We start from the raw sequence: 24,134 nt of genomic DNA, 5'->3' as shown, positions 1-24,134 counted from the left end.
TGTAATCAGAACCAGGGCTGGGGCTCAAATGCCAATCTAACACTTGAAACCAGTTTTCTGACCTGTTTTCCAGGACTCCAGACCCAGCTGCACAAGGCACGATTTGCTGTTCTACCTCACACAAGAGAAAGCCCCTTTAAAGCTGCTGAAGATTCTGTTATGTAGTCGGAGTTGTTTAAAATAGGTGATACAACCCCCAAAGCAGCCGGATGTGTGCAGGTCTTGTACAGGTGCCCAGCTCAGGACAGAACTTTCTGGTGCTGCAGTTAGGTAAATTAACTGACGAGTGCCTGCATGCCATTAGCAAGCACTTCCTTAAAATTCCTTGGCATTATTCAAAAACCCAGTTACAGCTCAACTGCTAAATCATTCATTGGCTTAAGGTCTGCCTCTGCACCTTTTTAAGGTAAAACAAAGTACTCCTCTAACAAAGAACTCAGAGGATGGCAAACAACCTCCAGTTTTGGACCTTAAATTCAACCGTAAACTGGTGGCATTGGAGAAAATTAGTATGTTTGCAAGAATTGCAAAGCGGGGAAATGTAAAACATGATGGGAAATGCAAAACATGAGGCAGTGCAGAAACCCAGAGGATCAAGTTTAACCTCAATCCAAAAGCAGTCTGAAATCTGTCCTTAAAGCACCTCAGAGCCAAGGGCCCCTGAAGCACTTGGTGAGGCTGGAGGAACAGCAGAATTTGATGTACATTTCAGTTATCTAATAATAACCCAGGAGCCCAAAATCAGTCAGTTCTCAGGTGACATTTTAATAAAAAGTGGAATTGTACTGTATTCCCAGAAGTTTTAAGCACATTTCTCTTCATTTAAGTGTTTCTCTCATTGAACTGAGATCGGGACAGTGATGGGTGTTGGATCCTCTGCAGTGTCTGATGCAATTCAGCTCTAGTCAGCGTTTCCCTGTTTGTCCCTCAGCCTTTCCCGAGGGAATGGCTGGGATGCACATGTCCCTTCCCCACATGATGTGACTCAGGAGTGTCACCCCGACATATTCACATTGCTTTTATTTAGGTCTTCTGCCAACAGTTACAGGGTAACAGACACTTGGGACTGCAAAGTCGAACTTGCAAGCAAAAATCAGGACCAAGGCAAAAAAAAAAAAAAAAAAAAAAAATCCACAAAGGCAATTAAATCAAATCCAATATAAATACAATGTTCTGGAGCTCTTTAATCATACTGCTTTCTTTAATAAAGAGGTGGTTAGGATCTTACAGTATTTTCTTTTGGCCTAATCCAAGGATTTTGTTACTCTTCACCAGTCTTAATTCCACACATACAAAAAAAATTGATATTCAACCTTTAAAATATAAGCCATATTTTCTTAATAAAATAAGTTTTGTGCTGCTGCTTGTTTAGTAAGTACTGTACATCAACTGTTCACGGCTATTTAACAAATGGACCATACAGAGTTCAAGCTAGAGCAAAAAAAAACCCACAAGGAAAAATAACAACCCAAACTGAGCGTCCTGTAAACACCCTATGTACAGTCCCACACTTGCTCGTAGAAAGGAGGTACGAAAGGGGCTGGAAATCGAACACAAAAGCACTGGAGTCCTGGAAATTTTCTTTCACAACTATTGAAGTGCAAATCACTCAGGCAAGATATGAATTTCACTTGTTTATTGCTCTCCTGCTGTCTGGCTTCCCTTCCTGAAACAATCACATTCTTTTATTTCACACTGATTTTCCAAGAAGAAAACCTTCCGCGAGGCAATGCTGGATGCTTGGGCTGTTTGAGACATCGTGTGCGATCCCAGAACACCCCAACTGCCCTGGAAGCTGTGGGGAGAGGGCAGAGCAGCCCTCCTGCCCCATTCTGTTCAGATATGAGATAAGGGAAACAACAGCATTCAACAGGTAAATGAAAGCTACTCCTCTTCCCACAGAACTGCATGCACTCTGCGACGCTTCCAGTCGCGGGTGGAACTCGTGCGCATGGAGAAGGCAGAGACTCGGAGCTGATCGGGATGCCCGTGTGGGGTTTGTGGCTAACTACAGATCCTGATTTGTACCTGGGGTAACACCTATCCGCTACAGGCAGCAAAACGCACCTCAACATGCAGCTACTCGTTTGCATCTCAGACAAGAGAGGGGGAGAAATGCCAGAGCGCGGAGAGGGTACGGTGCATAGTCCGATATAGAAAACATGCGGGTCACTCCAACCTCTCTAAACTTCTTCGAAGTGGAAACAGGGTTTAAAGGGCACAGCAGCTACTGAGTTTGGCTTTTTTGTTTATCCAAAACCATGAAAACCCAACGCAGAGGGTGAAATAAGGGCAGAACACGATCTGCAAGTCAACAGCTGAGAGTTTCAGAAGCTGTGAAGCTTTTGTGTAGTTAAAATTGCTGTTAAAAGTAGGTGCTACATCAGCAAGTCTTCATTCATAGTTTTCTATGAACAGCCACCTTACAAATGAGTGCAAATCTTAAAGGTCCATTTTACATTTCAAGTCTCAAGGTTAAAAAAAATTGTTACAGAGCAACAAGCTGTTTCTGTAAATGCCCACACTATCTCTTTTCAAATGGTTAAAAATGGCACGTGCTATGCCACAGCTACTAAAAGACATTTCAGAATTCTAGACCCAACTAAAACACTAAAATAAAAACGAGGAACCAAAATACCTTTGCCCCTCACTGCAGAGCAGCAGCCAGGTGCGTTCCGGTGTAATGCTGGTGAACAAACTGATTTGCAGAGAGAACCTTGACCTTGACCCCGATTTTATTCTTAATGAGGAGCTTTCTAACACCAGGTGAGCGGGAACAGCCCCTCTGAGATTGTTTTGCTTTCAATGAACACAAGCCAGAGTTCAGAGGATGAGATGGAGGTGCTGATTGGTGTCACTATGCAGGCACTTGTGTAGAGGAATGTAGGCTTCTCATGTTGACACTTAGTGTTGATGTGTTCCCTACGCTCTAAAAGCCTTCCTAAGAGTTCCCTACCTACTGACCACGGATAGTTCCTGGTCTCCTCCCCGTCACCTTGAGGATATACAGCAGTGGAGGTTGACACAAGGTGCAAAGGAGGATACGAACCAAACACTGAGGTCTTGAGGAAAACAGGACTGTGCTAAACGTAGGATCTTCACCAAATGTGACATCAGTGGGCTCAGCACTTAGTTTGCATAGCATAGTGATGTTGTCACTGTTCACAAACACGTTGCCCCAAAAGAAAACGGGAAGAGTGAATTCCCGGGGTTAGGACAGCTCAATGGGTCAACATGACCGGTGTGGTTTTCATGAAGGCAAGGCAAGTTTCAACGTCAGAAAGTACAAACCAAAGAGGTGTAGATGTGCTTCTGTCCGCGCGCGGGCCAGGGGCAGTGCTCGCGTGGGGCCGCCTGGGAAACGCGTTCGGCAGGAAAATGATACCAGAGCTCTTCCCCTCAGAGCGTGGCAGGAGCGTGCGCCTCGTTTGTCTCTCGAAGGAAGCGCTGTGAACACTTTCATAGAAAAAAAACCCAGATAATGTGCCCGGATGGTATTGGTACTGAGCTGCCACCACGGCCTCGCCACCGTGCGTACGGTCACTGTGCAGCAAAACGGGTCTGAAAAAGCAGTGACCAGGTTCCTGTGGGGAAAAAGGCTGTTTTCCTGGTACAAGCACAAATCAGGAGTTTCCCCCATGACAAACAACAGGGATTTCATCATTCTAAGGAACAATCTGGTGTGCTTTCAGAATAAAAACCCTGGGCATGAGAGCAGTGATACCATGACACAAAGAGCAGCAAAACCTAGCAGCAGAGAGGGTGAGAGCCTGGAGGTGCTGGAGGTGGGGATGTGGTGGATGGGAAAGCAGCCGGCCCGGGCAGACATGTGCCAAATGCACATGGGCAATGGGCACTGTGGAGCACCCGGCACAGCACAGGCTGCAGTCGGCAGCACTCATCGGACAGAAATGTTGGGAGAGCTGTGGCGTGAGCACACAGCCTCAGGAAGTGCAGGGATGTAAACTCTGAGAATGTTAATGACTTGTGGATTTTGGCAACAGACTCAATATCATATAAAAATAATGTTTAGTAAAAAAATCCCGGTGTCCATCATAAAAATTCAGGGGGGGGAAAAAAGAAAGAAAAACATGGATAGCGCTTTCTGTCCTCATGGGATGGAGATGCCCCCATTTGTCAGAAACAGTTTTAAATAACAAGTAGTACATTGGAAACAAAAATGGGTCAGCAGCCACTAAACGTGTCCTGTATGAAAGTGCACATCTTTCAATGGGGTTTAACCACCGTGAGGTCGTGATCTGACACAAACTGCAACTGAGGACCATAGAAATTAACTCCTTCCGATGGAAATATGGACCACCATCAAGACAAGATTACTAGTTTCCTTACAAGATTAAAAACATTGAAATTTTGCAGCATCATAGTAAGGCACTCACCCATGGAAAAGTCTGTGACTGTTGCTTCGAGCGGCAGCAGCTGACTAGCTTGTAACACGAGGAAGACAGTTTTCAGTTCTGAGCTAAGTGCTAGGGTGCCTTACATTATCCGGGGGGAATTACTTGGGGGTAGGGAACTGTTAGTGTTACAATTCTCCTATAAACTAGTTGTTTGTTTTGTTTTTTTCCCTCAACCCATTAAAGCATCTCATAATCTAAAATATTAGTTTTATAAATCTAGTCTTCTGTTTTAAGGCTCTAAAAATCCCCTCCCCCCAACACCCACAAAAAATACCTACCAGCGCCTGGTGGGCAACGGAGGACCAAAGCCGCCAGTTCACAGTCAGGAGTCTCTAGTATTGCATCTTAAAAATGAAAACCTGCTTCTGCCTCCCGGGAATTTTATCCCTTCCCTTGAATGCCTTCATGTGTTTGGTCAGGTCAAAATTTTGCAAAGCCAGAAAAAAATTAAAAAAATAATCATCATCATCATCATCATCAGTCTCTTCCAATCCTACAAAGGTGTTGGATCGTTCTGTTCCGTGGTGCTGGTCTCCCGCCTCGAGTCGACACTGCCTGCCCTGCAGTGATTTCTCATTGGAAAAAAAAAACAAGGTGTCCCAATGCTTCCTTTTTTGTATGGCTCCTACAAATCTGAAAGCTTTCTTGAGTGAGGTAACAAAAGTTAGGCTTTCAAGCAAAGTACATGGTACGTAAAGTGTCCTGATGAACCTGCACAGCCTTCGCCAAGGCCTGGGGGTCTCTGCCGTTGCTCTGTCCAGATATATGGCTGCCCTCGCCACTGAAAATCAAGGAAATGACTGCTTAATTATTTCATATTTTCCCCCCAGGAACACTGAGAAACTCCCCTGGAGATGGGGATCAGCTGAGTGCTGGCAGCATGGGAAGTCACCTCACTGCAGTGAACAGGGACGCTGTGCATGCTAGTGACCGTGACTGCACTGCAGATTCCAGCACCTTGAGGCAGCTGGAAATGCTCAGACACCTCAGGAATACTCCCACAAGCCTGAGATGAGCTCAGGATAGGATTTAACCTTCCTTTATCCCTGTTCCCCCTGTGCTGGGCTTAAGGAGGGTGCAGCTACATGCAGGTCTTCCCTTAGAAAGACTCTGCTGCAGCACTCTTGGACCCAGGCGTTTTCAAACATCAAGGCCCCCTACCCATGCCTGGCTCTGCCCTCCGAGGGCCACGGGCTGTGCCCCTCACCTGTCGTGCTCCTTATCCACGAGATGGTACCGTGCCCGGAACGCCACCAGCCGGGCGTAATAGGCTGGGGCCGGGATGGAGACGGAGCGGGTGCAGCGCACGTAGGTGTGGCACAGCTGGTACGTGAGGATCTGCAGCTCGTCCGCCGTGAACCGGTTGTCATCCCAGAGCACGTAGTAGTGGGACGGCCGGCTCGTGCCCTGGGAAGGAGGGGGCCAGTGAGAGATGCTGCCTGCACCTGGATGCAGCTGCCTCGCATCCTCATCAGCCCCTCTCTGATCAGAATGATCTGTCAGCCAGCCCGAGCAGGAGAGATGCCTGTGCTTCCCTGCTGTGAGAACCTCACATGGCAGCAAGGCAGGAAAGCCCTTGGCACCGAGGTGCAAAACAGTACTAATGCTGCTGCTTGGTGCCTGCTCCCTCTGCACCACACAGCCCATGCATTCCCCACTGCATCCCCACCAAGCTGGGCCAGCTCCCACTGTCTGCACAGGGGAGGAGAAGCCGAGCAGCCTCCCTTCTGGAAGCAGCTGCAGATTATACGAGTGCAGTTTTTCCAGTCCAGTTTCTGACTAATCTTGGCTGCCTGCAGCCAGGCAGCTGCAGAGCAGGCAGGGACGGCTGGCCTGGCTCTCCCACCCACGGCCAGACAGCAGGTCCCTGCTGATGACCAGGCGCCCTGGCAAGCCCAGCACGCTCAGACACCAGCTGACAAGCTGCTGAATTGGCTGCTCTGAAGGAGGAAAATCTCTTAGGAGAGACCCTTGGCTCCATGAGAGAAACTGAGTACGTGCCACACAATGCAGCAGCAGCACGGACCTGGCACCTGCTTGCCAAACCACTGCAGTGGCAGCTCAGATCCAACTATCCTCAAATCTAACTGCCCACGTCTCCATGCTAAAGGGAGGCTGTGACAGGGCCAGGATAAATGCATGAGAGCACAATCTGCAACAGCAGCCAAAAAATCCCAACACCATCCCAAGAGCCAGCACTAGAGCACGGTACCTGAATGCCTGCATGACTGCACAGGTAGAAGTCAAACTCAAAGGGGTGGGTGATGTTGGTATCCACTGTTGTTCCTGCTGGGATGTTCCCACTCTTTCCAATCTGCAGGGAATAGAAAGAGATCCAAGCACTGCAGAGTTTGGTTATTTCCAGTTGCCAAGAGCACAGCTGCCCCGCCTCAGGGTGGAGGGTCCCCATGTCCGTTTGAGATGTAGAGACAGTCTCCAAGTGCCCATTCAGAAGCAGCTCATCCTACTCTGTTTCCTGCCCAAATAGGCAGATATCAACACCAGACATGACATGGAGACATACCCAACAGCATGGGAAAGAGAGCAGCAGGGTGAGGGCTGGACAGGGGCCCATCTGACTACAGAGATGAGGATTAAATGAGCAAAACTCCAGGGATCTCTGTAGAGCATGTGCTGGAGTCTGTGCCACAAGATACTGGGGCTTTTACATCCTGATCAAAAACTGTCCTCAGTTCCCAAGATTAAATCTTCCTGCTCGTGTGGAGCAGTCTGGTTAAACTCAATCTGACTATTAAATTCAGATGAAATCTAGGAACAGTGACAGCAATCAATGTTATTGCAGAGCACACATGAACAAGCTGTGAGCAAGCAAGGGGTTATTCAGCCTGTCATGTCAGCAACTCCAGCTATCACCAAAACAACAGATGTTTTCAAGCTGACAGAGGCTATTTCAAGAGTCACCAGGATCATCAGCACCCAGTAACTCATAATAACAGCAAACAGCTGGCTGGAGTTCTAGAAGCAGACTAATCCATATGGCTGTAGGAGTCCACTGAGCAGCACGTTTCATTCAGAACAAGCTCTCCCTGCCAGTGGTGAGATTTCCCCTCAGCAAAGCCAGGCCTGGCTCTTCCATCAGACAGGGATGAATCAGCTGCCTCCAGCCCTGGCACCCTGCAGCACTCACCCTCTCGTTCTTGTCTGCACAGAAGAGACGGGTGTGATGCCTCTTCTGGACCACGATGTAGGTGATGCCAGGCTGGTAATCCTTTTCCAGTTTGATGCAGGCGTCTCGGATTGCCAGAAGCTCATAGTGAAGGATCTGGAGAGACAAGGGCACACAGAATGAGGGGATACAGCAGCACCCAGCTGTCCCTGGGCACTCTTAAGGAACCTCAGGGAGCTGATGCAGCCCCGCTGGCCTATGGGCTGAGGGTTCCTCACCTGTGGGAGCTGCCCCTCAGGAACACCATCGCGGTAGAAGATGATCCTGGTGGGTTTGAAGCGTGTGGATTTGTAGAACTGGATGAGGAGCTCCCTCACCATGTAGGACAAGTCCTCAATGATCTCTTGGCGAGGACGCTGCACGCGCACCGTGGCACAGTACCGGCTCGGGTGGGCATCCATGCTGCCCACAACCTGCAGCGACACACACGCCAGGCCCATGCCTTACACCAGGAAGGACAGAAGGGATGTGGGACATTCCCAGCCTCCATCTGCTTCCCACGTGCACACCTGGCCATGGGCAGAGCACCTGAACTCACAGATCAGATGGGACAGCAAACATTGTACAGTCAATCAATGCCCAAAAGGGATATCCTTGGTCACGGCCACATCCTGATGTCACACTCTGCCATGCCCCTTTAAACATTTGTGGGAATTTCCAGTGAGACAACTTTTGTTGATGCCACTGAATGCTGTGGTTGTGGGGAACTGATGCTGCTCTGCCCTTGCTTCACCTCTGCTGGGCAGTGAGAGGGAGGGGGGCTGCCCGAGGACATGGTGGGTCGAGTCACTGCAGGGCAGCCATTGAGCAGGGAGCTCCCACTGCAGTGCAGGCAAACCTCAGACACACCAGAGCTACAGATCAGGGGCAGCTGGGCTTGGCTGTGACACAGGGCTGGGGACACAGTGTGAATCAAGTGCTGGCCCATGCTGGGGAACAGACACCCAGCTGCCTCACTCCCCACGCTCACAGTGACTGTGCCGTGTGCCCCACTTCCCCCCGGACAGAGCGGAGGCACCACAGACTCCACATCCTCAGCAGTGTGAATTTGCTGTCCCTTCCCTCCCCAACACTTTCACTTTTGCTTTGCAAACAGAGCTCTGGGGCTGGGGCTCCCCCACTGGAGCCCATGTGTACAATAGAAACCATTCCTTTAGTTTCAGCCACAGACCCACTGCTATTGTCTAATCAGCAACACACCATGGACAAGGTCAAGTTGCTCCAAAGGCTCTACACTCCTCCTCCCCTGCAGCTTCTAAAAAGCTTTCACAAAAATTAACAAAAAAGCCCCAGTGGTCCTGCATAAACCACAAAAGATATTTTCAGAGGGGAAGCTCTGCCGCCAGGAAACAGACTGTTCTGTCCCACCCACACCTACAGCAAACAGCCCAAAGCCTTTCCCAACTCCTTCTAATTAAGAAAAAAAAACTCCTCCAAAGACGCATTTGCATGCCAAGGAAAACCTGAGCTGTGAGTCCTGGAAAGTTAAGAACTTAATAGGAAAATGCTGACATGCTTATCCTGCATGGCAACGAGCACAGGGCAGTGTCTCCCAGCCCAATGGAGGGCACAAGCTGTCCCTGGCCCCGCTGGCACTGAGCAGCACTCTGCTCCATGGATGCTCATTATTAATTTGAGAAAAAGGCAAATCCTCCTCCACAAAGGGCTCAGAAGCCCAGTCACCTCAATTTCCCCCATGTCTCAAACCCCAGCTCTCCAGCAGGGGGAAGGTCCCTGAAGGGCTGTAGCTGGACAGGGATGTCCCAGGATGACTCCATGCAGCACCGAGCTCCTGGCTCTCTCAAGGCCACGCTAGGGGCCGGCACATCACGAGCCCCATCTGGTGGCAGCTGCCAGTCTCCCCGCGGTTCCCAAAAACTGCTGCTTCCCTGTGCTGAGAGGCAGGAAGGGATCGGGACACAACTTCCCAGGACTGGATATGGGCCCTCTCTAAGAAGCGTCATCATGGGGTCAGCAGTAACACATAGACACGTGAGTCCCATTCCAGCTCCTGCATCCTGCAGGTTTTTGGGCACCAAGCTGTGAACTTACAGCCGTTATAGAGGGTTTCTTCCCATCTCCTGCTGGCGGGTGAGTGACATCAGCCCCGAGGAAGATCACTGGCTGCTGAAAGACGGCAGAGCTGATGAGAGAGGAGAGAAGAGAAAACAAGCAGTCAGCCTTTGGGGCCATCTCAGGGTGAGGTACAACCCAATGGAGATGAGCAGATATGAAGGCTATCTCCTGACCTCCAGCTGCAGCCTGGATACATCAGTAGCTTGTTATCAAGAAGGTGAAACAAGTTACAAACCCCTATTTCAAAGAGCTAATTCATGAAGGTCCCCTTTTCTCCATGTAAAACCAGGCAGACAGCACCACAAGGGACTTGAGAGACAACTTGAGAGACAAAACTATGAGAGCCAGTGGCCGTACGAACCGCTGGTGAGGCACAAGGATGTTGTTGATCCCGCCAAGCTTGACGTTGATCTTGAGGCAGAGGTTGGAAAGGGTCTGTGGGGAGGTTTTCACCACATTCTTCACCTGGACGCACTGTGTGGCCATTCCCAGCAGAGTGTCCCCAACACGCTTCACTTCGGCTGTGGGCAGAGGAAGCAGGTGAACACACAGGCAGTCAGCCCTGCACCACTTCCAGCAGCACCCTCAGGAATGGGGAGGGAGAGCCCTGCAGGAGGCAGCCCTGCTGAGCCAGCCCAAAGCCCTTCTCCCTGTGCCCGCCCCAGACGCACCGTACACTGGTGTCTTCCCTGGCAGGATGACAATGATGAGCTGGAGCCCTGAATAGGTGTTCTTGAGGTGTCTGAACATGGGCTCCACGCTGTCTGCACCCTGGGCATACTTGCAGAAGCAGGGCTGGCCCTGGATCGGCATCCCGGCGTCCTTGGAGATCTTGCGCAGCTGGTCTGTGAAGTTCCTGAGCCAGGAGGAGAAGCAGTGAGCCCTGAGCCCTCCTGCACACCAGCTATGCCACTGAGCACAGAGCCCCACGGCTGAGTGCTGCAGCACAGGACAGAGACAGGGCCATCACATCACCTACTGGTGGCTCTATGGCACCCAGCACACGTATGGCACAGGAAATACAAGACCAGCACATGTCAGGGCTGAACCATCCCCTCCTGGTGCCCTCTTACCCACGTACTGACTCTTTCTAATGCAATAGAGCTGAGCCCTTCTCCCTTAGGAAGCTGGAGCAGTGGGGAACAAACCTGCTGCCTGTAATAGCTGATTTCCAGGTGATTGCAAAGCTGATGCCAGCCTGCACTTACCACAACTCAGCCACACTCTGGATTTTTGGAATGCCAAGGATTGATTTGATGTGGCGAGAGCCAGAGGAAACACAGGGCCCACAGCTCTGCTGCAAAGGGATCATGCGAGGAATCTGGTGTCACTTCCACCTGCACCCAGGTACTGCAGACATGGACACTCTGAGCTCTTCCCAACCCCAAACACTGACCATGCCAAACTCCCAGAAGATAACACACAAAACGCTCACCTCAGTGCATCCACTTTTAGTCAGGAGAAACCTGAGGCCCCAGAAGAATTCAAAACCAAAGTGACCATTTCCCTAAACCAAATAAACTGTTCCTGGTCTGTTAGTTTGCTATAGAAACATATTCTCTAAACTACCAAAGTTTTCTGAAAGCGCAAAACTTCTCTGTAACAACCCATGGGAAGTTAGGATGCTTCCTATATGAATTACATAATTTCAGATTATTGGGGAAACTTTCAGAACCCCTTCTCTCTGGGGAGATCCAGACTAGAAGAGTTCAACACAGCATTAAAGCTAGCAGTTTCATCTCCCGGTACTGCAGCTCCCCAATGCAAAAAACAGATTGAGAAGAGCCTGACTGACAGTTCATAGGTACTAACTCCAACCTGGCTGCTTTGTGATGGTTTAGGGACCATTTGTGGCTGGGACACACAGTTAGGCTCTCTGGATAAACCAAGAGCAACAGAAACTGGACACCCCACATCAGATCGGTACCACAAGCAGTGGAGCTCCCTGCAGCTCCAGCACTGGTTATGCTGGACACGCAGTCCCCGGCTGTGAGCAATAGTGTGGCCACTTCTGGAGCCACGGCCCCTCTGGCTTCCCCCACCCACATGGGCTGCCCCTTTCCTTACTTCAGCACCTCCTCTCGACACTGCTTCTGCGGGGCAAAGCAGGCAATGGCCCAGACTTTGATCTCAATGCCGTTGTAGAACTGCTTCCCTCGCATGTCCCACACGCCCTGGTTGGGAGTTGCAATGGCCCGGTTCTGCAAGGCAAACAGAGCGTCAGAGCGCGGCCGCAGCCTGCCCGGCCCCGCAGCCCCAGAGCCCTGCACGGGCTGGGGCTGTGCTCCCTATCCCAGTGCTGCAGCTGGAGCTGACTCCCTGGCAACGGGCAATCCACAGCCTCAGCTCCTCAGCAGTGACAGAAAATTCACCCGACTGCCCTATGCTGAGCACACCTCTTTTCTTCATCTCGTCACTAATGACTCTTGGCTACAACTTTCAGAACCAGTTATACGGCAAAAAACTCAAAAAACACAAAGCCAAGGTACTTTGATAAAGCATTCCAGCTCTAACACGAAGGTAACACAACTTTTGCTCAGAAACAGTATTTCCAGGTGTTGACAGTATCTCCCTGCACAGTGCAGCCCAGCCCAGGCAGCCACACTTACCCGGCCACCATACTGCAGGATGGGAGCTGGCAGGACCCGCCCTGTCACCTCCGTCATATCATCCTTCACCTTGATCCCAAACTCCTGAATGTATGGATCCAGGTTATAGCTGGCATTCTTCATCTGCAGAGGGAAGGAAGGGCCATGGGAGGGAGAGTAAGACCAACTGCTGCATCCCAGGCAGCTACAGCTGGCCAGGTAATGTGGGCACCTGAAGCCATGTTCTCCACAGAGCTGCAGAGGAACAGCTCTGATGGGAAGGTGAGCAGATCAACACTGAGGCCCAAACCCTCTCCTACAAACTGACCCATGGAGACCTGATTTTGAAACACACTAACCAATGCAACAGCACAGCCTGCTCCTGAGATTTAAGGTTTCAACAGAAGATTCAGACTGGTAAGAAACTTATCAAGAGTCCCAGAAGGCATACCAAATGTGCCTGGCTTCAAAAGCCCAGATGTACACGTTTAGGAAACAACATCCCTGTTAACCAGTGGCCAGGCACAGACAGTACAGTTCCTGTACTGCAGCCCCACCACATACAGCCCACATACATCCACAGCCAAGGGAGTGTCTCTAATCTGTTTCCCATTTTTAGTTCCATCTCCCTTTGGGTCAGGTTCCATCAGTGCAAGCTCCTGAATTCGCATGGTCTCTGAGCCAGGCTCCCCTGTACCAGTGTCTATTACATACACACAGGCACCTGTGTACAGGGATTCAGTGGGAAGAGGGGGATAAAACCCCACCATCAACCTCACCAACACAGTCTCAGCAGGTCACAGCTCTCTGCCACAGAGTAAATGAGGAGCAGGACCATAGCAAAGTCCACCATGGACAGGATGCCACAACCTGGTTATTGTCCACCCCCCACGGGACCTGAGTTACATACCAGGCGACTGATCTCCTCCTGCCTGTCTGGGGCAGACCTGGCTGTTGCTTTTATCATGGTTGACGTTTGATTGTCTGTCAGCTTCTTGATACACCGCTGGCCTGCCACGATGTTACACACCTGCATGGGGACGGGAGAGACAGCAGCCATGTGTTGGGGACAAGTAAGACACGAGGGGACCACAGCTGAGCACAGCCCCAAACCACAGGTGCCAACACTCACCTCCAAGGGAAGGTACGTGTGTTTTTGTTCCTGGCCAACCTGGAGACAGGGCAAGTGAGGGTACTTCAGCTGCAGGTTGTATTTCTGCTTGAAGTACTGAGCCACTGTGCACTCCACTGTCTGACCACTCTCCAGCTGCAGTGGGAACCTGGCAGAGGCAGGACACGAGGGATGCACCTACTCAGAACAGACACTTCCACACCTCAGGCACTATGTACTGTGGCTGGGAAGAGGGAGCTGCCAGGCTCCCACCCTGAGCTGCCATACAACAAAATAAAAAGCACAACAGTAGTATTTTCAGAAGTGGAGTCAGGAATACTCTTACCCCAGTGTGGGACTGAGGTCCCTAAATAAAGCTCTCCCCACTAATCCAGTTAATCAGGGCAAATGTTTATTGCAGGACGTGCCACACATGCCATGGCTGGGCACAAAAATACAGCACAGTGGCACTCAGGAGGGCTTCTGTGCCTGGTGTCCTCCCTAGGAGCTGAAGTGAGATCCAGGGAAAGGCTAACTGGCCTCTCCAGGTACAGGACAGCAGTTGCAGGGTGGGCAGAGGGGAACATTTCCCTTCAAAAAGAAGGGGAAAAAAATCACACTTCCTGTCTGCAGGGCTGAGAGGTGCCACAACACCCACAGCTGGAGCACAATCCTCAGCTGGTACCAGCTGCTCCCAGCTCCATAAAGAGCTCCATGAAAATGCAGGATTCACCTGATATTCTGTAGAGAACTAAAATTGCAGCAGAGACAGGCTGACAACATCAGCGAGGTGCCACATTCCTCCTGTGCTCACTGAGCCCCAAGACTGGGACCCAAGGATGCTGGTGCACAGGAGACACTGAGGGGTGCTCAGGCCCAGCCTGCTCCCAGGCACACACAAAAAATTCCACGGCAGACACTCATCTTAGCCCCTGACAAAGTCTCTGCTCTGGCAGTGACTATTTTAAGAATGAAGAAAACCAAACCCGGAGGTAAAAACTGGGACAATTCCTGGCATGTCAGCTCCCGCCCGCCGCCACGCTCTGCCTGCCAGACACAGCATCCTCTGCACTCCCATCTCCCTGCATCCCACTCCACACATGGCACAGGGCTGCAGAGCCCCAGACACGTCTCCTTTTGCCATCAAAGACTGGAGCTTCCTGTTCAGCTCTCCCTAACGACACCAGCAGCTGTTAACGAGGAGAACAGCGTGAATTTTTCCAAGGGCATCTGCCCACCCGCCTTACGTCTGGTGGCTGGCTGGCCGTCGGGTAACGTTACACACACGGTATTTCCTCTTCATCTGCCCACAGTGGGTCACCTCCACCTTCAGACCTGATGTGAGACAGGGAGATACAGCACAGTCATGGTGAAGATGGGAGCAAGTTCCCTCTGCCTAACTTCCCCAGGACACTGCCAACAGCTTTCTTAACTAACTTCCTGCTTGCAGATACCCCAACAATACCAAGAGGGAGGCAGTGGTGCCCCAGACGACATTTAAAATGTGCAGCCTCTGTACCCCCACCGTGCTGCAGGGGCTGGGAGGGACACAAGCCAAAACCAGTGTCAGGGGACAGGTTCCAGAGCTCCCAGGGGGCTTTACCTTTGATCTCCTTGGTGAAACGCACTCTCTGCGAGTCCGTCAGGGGCTTGGGCTGCTCGTCGATGTTCCGGATGTCCAGCACCTCACACATGAACTCGATGACTGGCTGGGCTTTGTAGAAGGCAGTGGCTGACACTGTGGGACAGACACCATGATGTGTCTCTGCTCTCAAGCAGCCTTCCCAAATAAACCCAGCCCTCCCACTGCAGCTCCCCAGCATGAGAAATAACGTCACCATCAATGTTGAGCATCATCTTCCACATGGCAGGCCGCACTGACTGGTGGAAACCAAACCAGACCTCCCTGCCCCCTCCCAGGGGGTGGTAGTAGCCTTCAGGAGGGGAGAAGAAGGAGCGGCCAACAGGAGTGTACCTGCAAACCACAGGGCAAACCACATCAATGACACACACTGGGCCCACAGACCCCCGAGCTGGCACTCACCCTGCCAGCTGCATCACCTCCTCTATTTCATTTGCAGGAGCACCCAAGGACACAACTGGCACAGTTGCCCCCTCCAGTGACTGTCAAGGCCAGCCCCAGCCACAGCAGCCTGCCAAGGGCAGCAGTCCCCTCCCCTCCCTGGCACAGCCCCATTGTCCCTCAGCTCAGGTACCTCATGGAAGCCAGGTGCCTCATGGCAACATCCAGTGCCTGGACGGACTCCAGTGGGACAGGGATCTGCCCACTGACCAGGGCCTCGTGCAGCATGCGCCAGCTCACGATGGCCATCCATTTGATAGAGACCTTAAATATCCTGTCCTTGCCTTCCCCTGGGATCGTCACCTCAAAGTCAACCTGGGTGGAGGAAGGAAGGGACAGTCACCATGGCATCCCTGCAGGGATGAGGCGAGGTCTTTTTCTGGTGGTCTTTTCCAGACAGGAGGGAGGTCACAGTGCCCACATAGGGTTCTCTGCCCCCTCTTACCCGCTCGTTCCCAATGGGTAAGGCTGTGACAGTGTAGATGTTCTTCTTCCCGTCATAGACTGGTTTTCGGTCACCAAAGATCTGTGGTTTGAAGTGCTGCACCATGTACTCCACGACTTCCCTACACAGGCAAGATAGAGGGGCAGGAGGAGAGAAGCGAGAGGTTTGTTTTGTCACTTTCTTTACAGCCTGGTCTCTTCTACAACCTGCCCAGTCCATCCCAGCCTCCCTCCCTGGGGCAACTGAGAGCAGACATGAAACCCCTGGGGCAGAAAAGCCCCTGGACAAGCAGCCACGTGCCGTGTCCCACAGCTCAGTACATTGGCTTTGGCAGAAGGAGTGTACACGGCACTGGGGGGAAGAAGGAGTGTACATGGCACAGTGTGACTCGTTGCTGAAAGCACATGCAGCAGCTGCTTTGGCCCTTGGGGCACAGAGCTCCCCAAGCTGCGAGGGCAGGAAGGGACAGGCAGCATAGAGCACATCAAAAAGAAAACAAAGGAAAGTACACGATGGCCTGAGGTCTGGACTTGCTATTTTTAAATCAGGGATTGTTGCCAAAATAGCACAGCTGCTTCAGAGCAGCAGGGACTCTGCTGAGGCTCTGGACCCCTGATGCTCCCAGGCCAGGAAGCAGCACTGCTGCACAAACATGGCTGGGGGGTCCAGCCACCTGTGGGCATCATGCAGTGCCATGACCTCTGCCACTGCTGTGACCCCTGCTATAATGGTCACCCTAATGGCTTCTACTGCAAAGACAGAGACAGACACTTATAGAAGCCGCCACTAGGAAACTGGAAGCAGGGAACAAGTGCCAAACCTCTAATACTTGCCTTACCTGTTGACTCTGCGTGGACATTTATCGGGTTTGATATCCACTTCATAATGATACACATCGATCTTGGGAATGTCCACTTCAAAGTAGTTGGCCAGGAGCTTGATGGGCTTGCCAACAGTTCCTATCCCAGGCCGACGTGGTGCTTGAAACACCTGCTGCAAGGGGGGCAGGTATGCGCCTGCAGCTGTGGAAGAGAGCACAGGTCAGGAGGGCTGCCAGACACCCCACACTCAGACAGATCTCACAGAGTCACAGTGCTCTCCATCGCCACATCCTGAACTGCAAGGTCTCCCTCTACCCCTCCTCCTGGCAGGAGGTGGCAGTGGCAGAATTCAGAGCAGCACACCAGGAAGCAGCTTCCCTGGGCACCATCTGGTGAGCACTGGTGCCAGCCGAGTTGTTGAAGGGCAGTGCCAGGGCACAGCAGCCCCACCAACTCCCTTGGCACAGGCTCCAGCACTGCCACCTGCTATGGGAGAGCAGCATCAGCTCCACTGTCACGGTGCCCCTTTCCAAGGGGATGCAGCTCCCTGGATAGTCTGTCAGCAAGGACATACAGACACATGCATTTCTCCTCCATTCCCCAGCAAATTCCAACTCACTGCTGGAGGGAGGATGCCACAAGAAACAGGAAACGCATTTTTCCATCTGCACTACACAATTGTTCGACTGCTGGGTTTTGCAAAAAAAAAAAACAACTAAAAAACCCAGATCCAAACCAATCCCAAATCCCCACTTGAAGCAGTGCAGGGACCTGTAAAGAGGGAAATACCAGTTTTTCCACAATTCCCATTACACAGACTCACTCATAAAGTCCTGGAGTTGCAGGATGGCACCAGGACATGGCTACAGGACCAAGCTGCATTTCTAAATCAACAGCACCCTCAGACTCAAAGGTTTCTTAAAAGTATTGCCAAGGAGTTATTCCACCTTGCTGCTCTCTGAGGTGAGCTCTGCCCTTCCTGCCCCATTCCCACTTTGTCCATCTTCACCACCCCCAAGTTTGCACCTTCTATTTGTTCCTCACACACCGTGAGGTCCGAGCCAGCCGGGCCAGTGCAGGGATTGGGTGTGGGGGTACTCAGAACGCTCCATCTGCGCGGCCAACTGTCCACGTCGGCCCACAGACAGAAACCCAGCTCCAATTCAAGCTCCTGAACACATGGTGCTTTTAGCACCCCTTTCTCCCATCTACTTTCTTTTTAAATCCAAATTTCCATTCCAGGCTAAAAATATCAGAAGCAGAAAAACAGTAGAGCAGCAAACTAAGCTTCAGATTTGCCTTTTACTTTTGCACCCAAACTTCGCAAGACTTTTCCTGCCCATGGAAGGCCACCAGTCCTGCAGGACACTGAGGGGATGAGAAAACTCTTGTGAGCATCCAGGGGCTGAACTGCAGAAGTTAATTCTCCAAAGCCAACCTCTGCTCCTGCTTCTGCCCTGCAGCAGGAGCTCAAGAGACCCAAAATCTGCTGGGGGCTGGGAGCCTGGGCTTACCTGGCCCCAGCACCTCCTCGGACAAGGCAGCACAGGATTTGGAGCAAGGTGGAAATCCCCAAGACCACTGCAGGGTTCAAACCCTGCAGGTACCCACAGCTGCCCCAGGACAGGGTGACTGCCAGCCGCCCCCAAAAAACATCTGTGCTGCACTTCGGAAGCAGCTCATTTGAAGGAACTGATTTTCAGATGAGCTGCTCCCAGTGTAAGTCATGTCTCCACATGATTAACATTTCTTGGCAGTGGCCAGCTCCCTGGCTGCGAGCTGATGCATTTTTAAATTATGGCTCACAAGCAATGAGGTATTTGCCAGAGCTGCTGGAGCCTCCAGTTCCTGAGTTTGAGTGAGGAACCATACCGCCCACCTGCAAGATCTGTCAGGGGACAGCAGCTCTCTGCTGCCTTTCCTGTAGGTACATCAAGGCCAGCACCCACAGCTTCTCCTCCTCTGGATCATCTCACTCCCCAGACAATCCTGGCAGCCATGTGTGAACAGGACCACATGCAACTCCATATGCCCATGGTAGCCCCACACATGCAGGAAACACAGGGCAGTGGCCACAGCTTGACAGCTGCTCAGTAGCACTTGGGTGCCCAAGAGGAGCTGAAGCCAGTTAGGGGCTGGCAGGAGTTGCAGAGGTGTGACCAATTTGCCCCACACCAATCCCACACTTGGCACTGCTTTGGTCACTCCAAAACGAAGGCTTTACCATGCAAACCCTTTTGCCAGAGGATCCTCAGACGCTTCATGAACATAACACCCCACAATTAGGCTCATGAATCACAGGTAAAGGAAGGAGCCAGCCTCCAGCAACACAAAAGCTGGCTCAGAATTTTGATGGAACACAGAAGATACAGCAAACACAGAGGAAGATAAACGGGCAGAGTGGCCAGAGGGAGCAGGACCTGATTGCACAGGAGATGCTCTGGAAAGACCAGGGCAGGACCATGACCAGCATCGAGGATGGGCAAGTTCACCCCTGGGCTGACTCAGAGAGTTTTATTTTGGTGACTACAACACACAGTCCCTGAATGTGACAAGCCAGAGCACTGCTCAGGCAGCACCTCCAGCACGTGAGCCAGGCTCTCACCCATCCTTGGCTGCTTCAGCCCAGGTGAGAGACACCCCAAAACCCTTTGGTGAACATGCAGGTTTGGCTCATCCTTTCACATGCCACATTCATGCTCTAGAGCACTCACAATCCCTCCACGATTTGCCTCAGTGAAAGCCACCCTTCTCCTGGCTCAGAGGATGCTGCCAGGGAATCCCGGACAGCTCGACTGTCATCCCCAGGCACCTCACGCCTGAAGCCGGCTCGGGGGAGCAGAAAAGGAGCCAGCAAGAAGAAGCCTCGTTAAAAAGCTACTCAGAGTGCATGGAAACAGGGGGGCTCGGGCATACAGGGAGGCTCCTGCATGGGGGGGCTTGGCTCCTGCATACCTCGACTCTCCATGGCGAAGCTGCACAGGCTCCCACTTTGTCATGTAAATGCGGGCGCCGGGGCCGGGGGCTGCAGGGTGAATGTTGTTCCTGCAGCACAATGCGGCCAGTGAGCGGGATGAAATCCGCTGCCATTAGAAATTCCGCGGCCCGGGAGGAATCACAGACTTTCGCACACAAAGCCGTGCCCTGGGGACGCGCCGGCGGCGGAGCATCGACGCCTTTGCACCGGGTACCGCGGGCAGAGATGGAGGCGAGGGCAAAGCCACCGAAGTGAAAGCAAGTTTGAGGTAATTAGAGCTGGAATACGCTTTGTTTCTGTTATTTATTGTAACAGCTGGGGAACACGACCCGCTGCCCAACAGCTGCCTGCGCCGGGCGAAGCCGCCGGTGGGACGGCATGAAATTACCATGTCATTGAAATCCTCTCCAGCGCCGCATTCAGCCGAGGGGCCGCGGGAACGGGGCCCAGACAAAAGGGAGTTTTATTGCGGCGGGTCCCGGCGGCCGGCCCCTTCTCCGCACAGCCACCGCCAAAATACAGCCGGCAACCAGAGAGCTGCAGACGGGGCCGCGGCACAACAAATGCCACGGGACATGCGGCGTCCATCCTCACCTGAGACATCTCCCATCCTAAACCACCCCAGAAGGCCGCCTGGGAAGGGAAATCCCTGTCGAGGAGCAAAGCAAGGGGCAGCACTAGTGGGAAAGGGAGCTGCTGGGGAGGATGAGCAATTGGCATTCCCAATCTCCAGGCTCAACACCTTCAAAACCAAGCTTCCAAGCAGCGATCAACACAGTTCAAGGAGCCTAGACTTCAAAAAGCCCCATCCCAGCTCTGCCAATGCAGACATCGCTGCCTGTTCCTTCCCGAGTGACCTGAGCGCTGCCAGGGTCATGCAGCTGTGTGTGCTTTTTGGTTTGACACCAAACAGTTTCAGCAGGTGATGCACACATGGGACAGAGGCTCTGTCTGCAGCCGTCAGAGCTCAGCATTAAACCTGTCTGTGCATCAGAGCCTGGCTGCTGAGGGCAAGGCTGAGCTGCCCAAGCTCTGCTCCTGCCCTGCACTGGGGCAGCTGCACACAAAAAATGAGCCAAAACGGGCTCTAAACTGTTTTACTACAGGACTGACATCAGAAAGCTGCTGAGTTCTTTGTATCCTCACACAAAACTCTGTGAAGGACGCTGCTGTGCTTCCCACCTGGAAATCATGGGTGACATCCTGAAGTGCAAGCTATAAACCTGCCTGGCTGAATGGGTGTCCCTGCACCCTGGGATGTGCAGTCCCACAGGTTAAGCCGGGCAGGAACGTGAAGCTGCAGGTGCTGTGACAGAGCAAAAGGAATAGCAGCAAGAGAGGTGTAAACTCCATCACACCTGCACACAGGGACTGTACTCCAGCTGCTCTGGCTCTGGAGAGCAGCGTGGTGATGCCAGTGGTGTGGTGATCCGGGTGGTGTGGACATGGCTCAATCATAAACTGACCCGTGAGTGTCCTGCTAAGCTGGCGTCAGCTGTCCAGCAGCTCTCTTTTCCATCCCTCTGACGGGGTCTGAGAAGCACGGGCACAGCAAATGCCAGCAGCTCTGCTGAGCACCCCGGGTGGCACATCCAGGCTGTGTGACCCTGCACAGTGACCCTGGGGTCCCTGCTAACAGCGCCTGAGCCGGGTGGAGGCTGACACCCCTTGCCCAGCCCCACAAGGTCTCCCGCTGCTCCTGCACTGCCCAGGCAGCAGCCAGGGACGTGCAGAGCCAGGAGTCACAGACAAAGGCGGCCCCCAGTGCCGGAGGGACAGGACAAAAGCGACGCCAGCTCCTCTCTCCATGACCCACCGCGGCCCCGCAGTGCCACCGGCTCCCAGAGCAGAGGTTTGAACCCACGCGTGGCTCTGCGTGGATCACCCTGCCCAAGGAGCAGCTTCCCTGCCTGATTTGGCTTCCTCCTCGTGTCTGCCATCTTAATAACTTGTCTGTGTTTTGTTCTTCCCAGGGTTTAGGGAGAGGCTGCAAAGAGTGTTTAGAGATAAACCATCCATGCTGTGTCTCCAGGCAAGGTGCTTCTCCTGGCTTTGTTTCTCGGTCTAATCCCGTCCCAGAACCAGGCATACGCAATTTCGTGTTTCCTGAAGATAAAGAGCCCCAACAGACGGAGCAGCTTTGGGGTTTTTGCAAGGTTCAGCACAGGAAGACAACGGTTGAGATTAACAGCCTTTAGGAAGTTTGCAAGGGATAAAGAAAACTAAAAGTTGTGGGAAAATAAGTTTAGTTTTTAAAACCACTGCCTGCGTGTGTCTCCCTGAGTTCTGCCTGTGGGACAGATGTCCTGGGTTTTCCCACTGCCTTTCCAGGCATTTCCATGCTGGGCACATCCAGGCACACACCAGTTTCTGCTTTTCTGCCCTGATAAACCACAGCATCATCAGAGCTCGCATGAGAGGCTCAGCCCACACTCAGGGTCTGGCACAAGCAAAGGGGTGCCACAGCAGGGCAGGATTCACAGCAGCTCTGACGACATGGAGTTCCTGAGTTCGCTGCCCAAGGGGTGAACCTGGTTAGGAGCAGATATCCCCCAGATAAATTTGGGGACAGAAGAAACTCCCAAGGGTGCAGCAGCAGAGCCCTGCTCCCCGTGCAGCCCTCACAGGCCCAGAGACTGAAATCCAAACCTGTCCCCTGAGTGCATCCCCATCCCAACACGAGATTCTTCTAAAGCACCTTAAGATCATCATTTCAGGCGGGGGTAGGAGGGTGCCCGGCAGCGTTATCTGCATGGCCCTGAGGCAGCAGCGCTGCTATCGCCCCAAGGCGCCGGCAGAACCCGCGGTGCCGCCAAATCACGGCTCCCAGAGCCCATAAATCAGCCCAAACACAAAGCACCAGCAGCCAGAAGGTAGCGCAGACACGGGGAGATTTCTGTGCCACGCTTAAAGTAAATATCGTAAGAAAGGACTGATGTTTGCAAACACTCAGCAGGTTTATGTCAAAATCTCACCAGGCTGATGTGTTACGGCGGCTGGCAAATCCACCAGCACAAGAGAGGTGGCAGGGCAGAGACTGCCGATCCTATTGCCCTGTCCCTTGGAAGGGCAGCATCTCCCCGTCCCCATCGCCCCGTGCCTCAGCAGGGCAGTGACCCGTGTCTCCATCACCCCATCCCTCCTTCCGCCTTATTTTAGGCACCAAAATCCTTCTGCGACTCAGCAGCGCAAGTTGGCGATGCTCAGGCCAGGCAGAGGAGCGAGCGGCGGCTGATGCGACGGCCCGGGGCACAGCTCTCCAAACCCCCGCGGAGCTGCCGGGCACGAAGGGCACTGCCGGCTGCTCCCGTCCCCGCAGCCGGGCTGCGGAGGTTGGGGCAGGGGACACGGGGGGACACGGGGGTCCAGGGTGGCTCTGAGGCTCGGCCCCACGGGGCCACGCTGAGCCCGGCTCCGCGCATGCCCTGGCACGGGCAGAGGAGACGCTTCGTGCTGTCACGGCACACGGCGCCGCCGGCCCCGCGCCAGCTCCAGCCTGCGCCCCGCTCCCCGGACTCGGGGAGCTGGAGGATGGAGCGGGAGCAGCGGGATGAAACGGGAGCTGGGGGGAATAAAATGGCAGCTGGGGGGGGTGGAATGGCAGGGAGGGAGGTGGAATGGTAGCCAGGGGGACGGATGGGGGTGGGAGGTAGGGGGAATAGAATGGGAGCTGGAGGAAAGGATGGGGAGCTGGGGGATGCTGCTGCTGCTGCTTTGTGCAGAACAAGCCCCCTGAGAAGGGCTCGCTCCGCACTATGGGGGCCTACGGCTGGACGTGACCCCGGCCCTGTGCCCCCTCCTGCGAGGTTTCTGCGGTGCCTCCATCGCCCCTTCCCCTGCGCTCGCACCGCCGCTGCTCTCGGGGCACCCGGGGGACGCTCCTGCCCGGCGGCCCCGCAGCTCCCCCCCGCAGCCCGCTGCTCCGAGCCCCGCGCCTCCGACACCCCCCGATCCCCGGCATCGCCCCCGCACATCCCGCGCCGCCGCCACATCCATCGCCACCCGCCGCGGTCCCGTCCGCACACCGCTCCACGGCGCTCCCCCGCCCCGATCCCCGGGCGGTAAAGGCCCCTGGCCCCCGCCGCACACCCGCCCCCGTTCCACCGGCCTCATCCCCTTCGCCCCCCGTCGCCCTCTCGGCGCTCCCCGGCGCGCAGCGCTCCGACCCACTCCCCCCCATCCCCGCCGGCGCTACCTGCTCCCGAAGGTCCCGCTTCCATCCCATCCACGCGGGCGCCGCTCCGAGCCGGGGGCCGGGGCAGGGCCGTGCCGGGGGCCGGGGCCGGGCCGGGGCCGGTGCCGCAGCCGCCTCACGCCCCTCACGCCGCGCGCACGCGCCGCCGCCGCCCGGCCCCGCGCGCAACAAAGGCGGCGCCCGCCGGCCCCGCCGCCATCTTGGGGCCCGCGGGGCCCGGGGGGACCGGGGGG

General features: G+C 53.7%; 1 protein-coding gene across 2 annotated transcripts; it reads right to left on the bottom strand.

The window, feature by feature from the left end:
* Positions 1–1,005: 1,005 nt before the first annotated feature.
* LOC136371323 (protein argonaute-1) lies at positions 1,006–24,025 on the bottom strand. 2 transcript variants are annotated; one of them, XM_066335375.1, is made up of 20 exons: positions 23,902–24,025; positions 16,747–16,930; positions 15,909–16,029; positions 15,597–15,778; positions 15,219–15,355; positions 14,984–15,118; positions 14,628–14,715; positions 13,402–13,549; positions 13,180–13,299; positions 12,291–12,413; positions 11,749–11,882; positions 10,353–10,537; positions 10,043–10,202; positions 9,658–9,748; positions 7,824–8,018; positions 7,567–7,701; positions 6,631–6,732; positions 5,626–5,825; positions 4,697–4,819; positions 1,006–3,456 (listed from the first exon to the last, which is right to left on the bottom strand). In XM_066335375.1, the coding sequence occupies exons 1-19, from the start codon at positions 23,924–23,926 to the stop codon at positions 4,741–4,743; spliced, it is 2,544 nt and encodes an 847-aa protein (XP_066191472.1). In that variant the 5' UTR covers positions 23,927–24,025; the 3' UTR covers positions 1,006–3,456; positions 4,697–4,740. The 2 variants fall into 2 exon arrangements, with proteins under 2 accessions (XP_066191472.1, XP_066191471.1); XM_066335374.1 differs by having other exon boundaries at positions 1,006–5,199; positions 23,902–24,024.
* Positions 24,026–24,134: the final 109 nt, after the last annotated feature.

The sequence above is a fragment of the Sylvia atricapilla genome, chromosome 24 (genome assembly GCF_009819655.1).
Source record: "Sylvia atricapilla isolate bSylAtr1 chromosome 24, bSylAtr1.pri, whole genome shotgun sequence".
NCBI lineage: Eukaryota > Metazoa > Chordata > Aves > Passeriformes > Sylviidae > Sylvia > Sylvia atricapilla.
The sequence above is the reverse complement of the archived record's forward strand: the minus strand, read 5'-3'. Positions and strand labels throughout refer to the sequence as shown.

Coding starts and splice junctions, on each gene's coding strand:
- LOC136371323 (XM_066335374.1), bottom strand. CDS start 23,926: ATGGAAGCGGGACCTTCGGGAGCAG. Junction 15,779..15,908: donor TACCCATTGGGAACGAGCGG/GTAAGAGGGGGC, acceptor TCCTCCACCCAG/GTTGACTTTGAGGTGACGAT. Junction 11,883..12,290: donor TCCTGCAGTATGGTGGCCGG/GTAAGTGTGGCT, acceptor TTTGCCTTGCAG/AACCGGGCCATTGCAACTCC.